The sequence below is a fragment of the Etheostoma spectabile genome, chromosome 1, assembly GCF_008692095.1.
Source record: "Etheostoma spectabile isolate EspeVRDwgs_2016 chromosome 1, UIUC_Espe_1.0, whole genome shotgun sequence".
Classification (NCBI taxonomy): Eukaryota; Metazoa; Chordata; class Actinopteri; order Perciformes; family Percidae; genus Etheostoma; species Etheostoma spectabile.
This window is the reverse complement of record NC_045733.1, coordinates 17,269,530-17,274,105: the sequence shown is the minus strand read 5'-3', so window position 1 is coordinate 17,274,105 and position 4,576 is coordinate 17,269,530. Positions and strand designations below refer to the sequence as shown.

At 42.7% G+C, this 4,576-nt stretch overlaps 2 protein-coding genes across 2 annotated transcripts in view; both read right to left on the bottom strand.

The window, feature by feature from the left end:
• c1h15orf48 (chromosome 1 C15orf48 homolog) overlaps positions 1–734 on the bottom strand; it is a 1,525-nt gene extending 791 nt beyond the window's left edge. Inside the window, exons 1-4 of the mRNA XM_032541967.1 lie at positions 598–734; positions 435–493; positions 229–317; positions 1–55 (exon numbers count right to left, since the gene is read on the bottom strand). Coding sequence (XP_032397858.1) covers positions 1–55; positions 229–317; positions 435–473 — 183 coding nt within the window. The 5' untranslated portion in view covers positions 474–493; positions 598–734. The remainder of the gene's footprint in view (positions 56–228; positions 318–434; positions 494–597) is intronic.
• Positions 735–913: 179 nt separating this feature from the next.
• Positions 914–4,576, bottom strand: part of afg2b (AFG2 AAA ATPase homolog B) — a 4,559-nt gene continuing 896 nt past the window's right edge. Inside the window, exons 3-11 of the mRNA XM_032542184.1 lie at positions 4,303–4,488; positions 3,621–3,905; positions 3,344–3,529; positions 2,433–2,591; positions 2,092–2,301; positions 1,760–1,987; positions 1,521–1,655; positions 1,242–1,367; positions 914–1,132 (exon numbers count right to left, since the gene is read on the bottom strand). Of these exons, the coding sequence (XP_032398075.1) occupies positions 995–1,132; positions 1,242–1,367; positions 1,521–1,655; positions 1,760–1,987; positions 2,092–2,301; positions 2,433–2,591; positions 3,344–3,529; positions 3,621–3,905; positions 4,303–4,488 (1,653 nt within the window). The 3' untranslated portion in view covers positions 914–994. The remainder of the gene's footprint in view (positions 1,133–1,241; positions 1,368–1,520; positions 1,656–1,759; positions 1,988–2,091; positions 2,302–2,432; positions 2,592–3,343; positions 3,530–3,620; positions 3,906–4,302; positions 4,489–4,576) is intronic.

Sequence of the window (4,576 nt, the reverse complement as noted above, 5' to 3'; positions counted from 1 at the left end):
GGGTTTAGATGGGTTAAGTCTCTCCCATGGTTCTGGGTTTGTGGTCTTATTCAAGCTAAAAACAGGTAATGGAAATGTTACCTCATCATCATTAAGCATTTTTTACATCCCAGAGGCTGATTAAAAGTCCAGATAAAGCATGAAAATGGGCAAATAAATTAAGTCTAATTCAAACCACTTATACTTATAAACCACACTTTATTTTAAAAAAGGTACAATAACACTCACATAACATCAGGTTTGGTTAATAGAAAGTAGATAGCAGCAGAGGTGGCTCCTGTTGCAGCAAAAGCCATGAACCCTATCAGAGGGATCAACTGAAATACAAAAAAATGTGCATCATAATATTAAAATGCATGTAATATTTCTAAATGGGCTACAAATCCAATATCCACAAAAAAAATCCTTAACATGGAAAAATGTAGATAACTCACCTCCTTTTTCTTGCTCAACATTTGGAAAAATCCCACCATTTTTGAAATTTCTCAAATACCTAAAAGAGAAATTGATCATATTTCCACTTAACAATGATGCTGATAGTCAGTTCACTTAATTAAAGTCAATAAGTCACGGAGGCAGCTGTGTGGAAGGTCTCACCTGTTGTTGCTGAGAAGTCCTTGATGTCTCTTAGCGCAGCATCCTGTGAGCCGGGCTGATGTAGGCTGAATGACGTGAGGTAGGACGAGGTGAAAGGCACGTAGACAGACACAGCTTCCTGCACTGAAATGCTACAGTGGCGTCCAATCCATTCAATATCTAATTCGCTGATGATCAATGCATTTTCTGGGTGTGCAGTACCCTCTTGTGGTCACATTTGATAACTGAGAGGGGCTAAGTAGGTGGTTTGGAGTGCAGATCACAAACATTAAGACATTTAAAAAAAAAGAAAAGAAAATACCATGCACCAAAAGTAAAGTTTTACTTATTTTATTTTCAAACCATTTTTTCTGTAATACATTGTATCAATGCAGAGAACATGGTCATATGTGGTTTGTCATCTGGGAGGTTTTTGATATGTTTGGATCTGCTGAGCAGTGAGAGAGGGGCTCATTTTGTCGAGGGCCCGAAGGAAGTATGTGTGTTTGATTATCGAAGCCTCCATGTTCTCCTCTTGTAGCGCCAACAGAGCAGCCTGAAAAACGAAAAAGACTCTTCAGGCATGCTTACAAACAGTGCTTTCCGTTTGTCCATGTCAACATTTGGTACAATTTGGTATTTGGAAAGTAAGGTCTTCACATTACCTCTTTACACAGATTTTCTAAGTCAGCTCCAGAGTAAAGCTCTGTCTTTGCGGCCAACTCCTCCAGACAAACATCAGCACCCACGGGCATCGACTCTGTACACAACTTCAAGATGCAAAGACGAGCCTAGATACACGGATAGGTTAACTGAAGGTTAGTTAATTAAAGATACATTGATACAAAAAGGCATGGTTATCATCTTCTAAATCACTTCTGGAAATGTTCTTACAAGATTGCTTTAGCACATAACTTTTTATTCCCTTGAGACAATTGACTTACTTGCTGGTCAGGGGGTGGGACGTAGATGATGTGGTCCAGCCGGCCAGGTCTGAGGAGGGCATTGTCTAAGCAGTCAGGTCTGTTTGTGGCAGCTACAACCATCACATCTTTGTTGCATACTTCCTGGCAGTCCAACTGTCAAAGAGCAAAAACAGTTAGTGGCATAAAGTGTTGACTAAATCATCTCATACTAATCACATAATGTGTTACAGTAAGTAATAAAGGGAGGAGTGACAGACCTTTTCCTGCTTGTGATTCTCCTCCACTCCCTCTGCCTGGAGGATCTTCTCTGTACCTCTCCTCTCCAGCGTCTTCAGGCCAATTCCATCCATCTCATTAAGCAGCACAGACAGGAGGCGTGTCTGTACGCTGTTCGGAGTCTGACTGTTTGACCGCGAGCCAATCAGAGAGTCAATCTCATCAAGGAACAGGATACAGGGAGCACAGGCCCGGGCCTGGCAAAACAGCTGCATGTGGACAGACAGGTGCAGGTGTTTATGGATGAAACAGGAGGACGCAAACGCAGCAGCCATTCCCAGGTGTTATTATAGGCTGTGAAAAAAGAAAGTACCTGCGCTAAAGCCTTCTCTGAGTCTCCGACATAGGGAGAGTAGAGGTCAGCACCACCGACAGATAGGAAGGCGCAGTGAGATGAGCTGGCCGCGGCCTTGACAAGCGTCGTCTTTGCACATCCTGGGGGCCCGTAGAGCAGCACGCCCCGGGGCCGACACAGACCCAGACGAACAAACGCCTCGGGGTATAACATCGGCCACTCAATACTCTTGGATGTTTAGACACAAAAAAGGGCAGATTGTAGATTGATTAATTGAGTACTTAATTCCAGATTGACATGCTCAGATGCCATGTCTATGTATTTTGTGTAGTATAATTCAAGCACTGCCGCTCATTTACCTGTCTTAGTTTGAGTTTGACCTCCTCCAGGCCTCCTATCTGTTCCCATGACATTGAAGCGAGCTCCGTCCTGCCCAGGCTGCTCCGCAGGCAGGAGGGACGCACCGCCTTCAGGGCCTCCTGGAAGTGCTTCATCCCTAACACCTGCTCTCCTAAACTCTGTAGACAACAACAACACAATAAAATAACATTCATAAATCTTCAATCTTTAACACTGAATGGAATCAGTTTTTACACTCAAAGTTCAGCTCTATTCAATTTAATTTATAAGGATAATCCACTCTGTATTAATACAAACTTCCAAGGAGTCCCGGGTACATACACTGCATGTTATGACAAACCACATTTTAGGTTTACTAGGTGCACGTGTCCACATATGCGATGTAGCATGAATGCAAGTGCATCTTTTTTTTTCCCCATTCTGTTTTATTCAGAGGAATGCCTGGTCAACCTATACAGCACAACACACAGCCCAAACAGTTGTTTTGACTGTGCCACAACTTAGACACTACTTTAAATATGCATACACACATGTTGGGTTGCTGAATAACCACCATAATACTCTTTTATAGCTGTACAGCCGATAACTAATGTTAATTATTCCTGTTCCGCTCCACATATAAAAACAAATATGAGTGAAGCATAGGCTTGTAATTGTTACATAATGGTCCATTTTTTGACATAGTCGCCATTTCTTTGTTTAAACGCAATTAATTGCTAACATTAGCTAAAATCTTAAGGCGTGTGACTGGTTATTGTTGATTTTGTTTAGATATGCCAAATTGTTCATTCATAAATTATATATATAATTATATAAGTGAGTATTGCTCTGAAGGGAGCTGCAATGTTTCCCTAGAATTTATAAACCATTAGTATCTTATTTCTATGTGATACACTGTTTGATTGCTTACCTTTGAGTTTTCCCGTATAGCTTGCATGGCAGCCTCTCTGCACAGGGCACTGAGATCGGCCCCTACGTAGCCTGTGGTTCTCTGTGCAAGCTCTGCCATGTCCACACTGGGACACACCGGCATCCTCGCACACAGAACAGACAAGATGGCTTTTCTCTGCTGCAGGGTGGGAGCTCCAATAAAAACCTGAATAAAAGGTGTAAAAATTCTGAGACTTATAGATGCATTTACATTTTGTATTACGTTTTTCATAATGCTTGACTACTGTCAGCCGCGCCTCTCTGTCAAATCTCCCAGGCCTGCGCAGTGCCGGGTCTAAGCTGTCCGGCCGGTTGGTGGCTCCGACGATGAGGAAGCGATCTGACTGATTCATCCCGTCCATAAGTGTGAGGAGCTGAGCAACCAGGCGGTTCTCTGGCGCCGACGAGCCGGTTCTCTTCGGACACAGAGAGTCTAATTCATCTAAGAACAGCACACAGGGACCCTCTTCAGCTGCAGATCGAGCCCGCTCAAACACAGCCCGCAACTTCTCCTCACTCTCACCCGGCCGTGATCCCACCACCTGAAATAATCAATCACAATATAATAATAATAATAATAATAAAGTAATTTATTTTAAGATATCTTAATCTATCTGGCACAACTCCTTAAAGCCTATAATGGAAAGAAATATAAGGCACGTTATTATTAAAAGAACATGATTTCTCAGTAGTTTTAGAAGACTTGAAAATGTGAAGGGGAACTGACTTCCTGACAGCCAAAAATGTTCAAATCCTCTTATAAAACCAAGGTTTTAGCCTTTAATATCTGTGGTTTTACCACCGGGTAATTGTGGCCAATGTTGCAAAGAAAGGGAAGATTTTATATCAATATTGGATTCAGACAATTCATCATAATACACACTGGCTTTACAGAATACAATTTCACATTAAAATATAATAGTTATTATTATTTTTTACCTCTGGCCCTCTAACCACCACCAGGCTGGCTCCCACCTCCCCCACCACACTGCGGACCAGCAGGGTCTTGCCCACACCTGGCGGCCCCACCAGGAGCACACCTCTGGGACATGACACACCCAGAGAGCTTAGGGTGCCTGGATAGAGCAGGGGCAGCTGCAGTATCTCTCTCAGGGAGGCGCTCACCTACCATACAGTAAAAATCTAAATTAGGTGTCACATAGTGGAAATACACACACTCTGGATGAATGGCAATAATGTCATTACAGTGAAC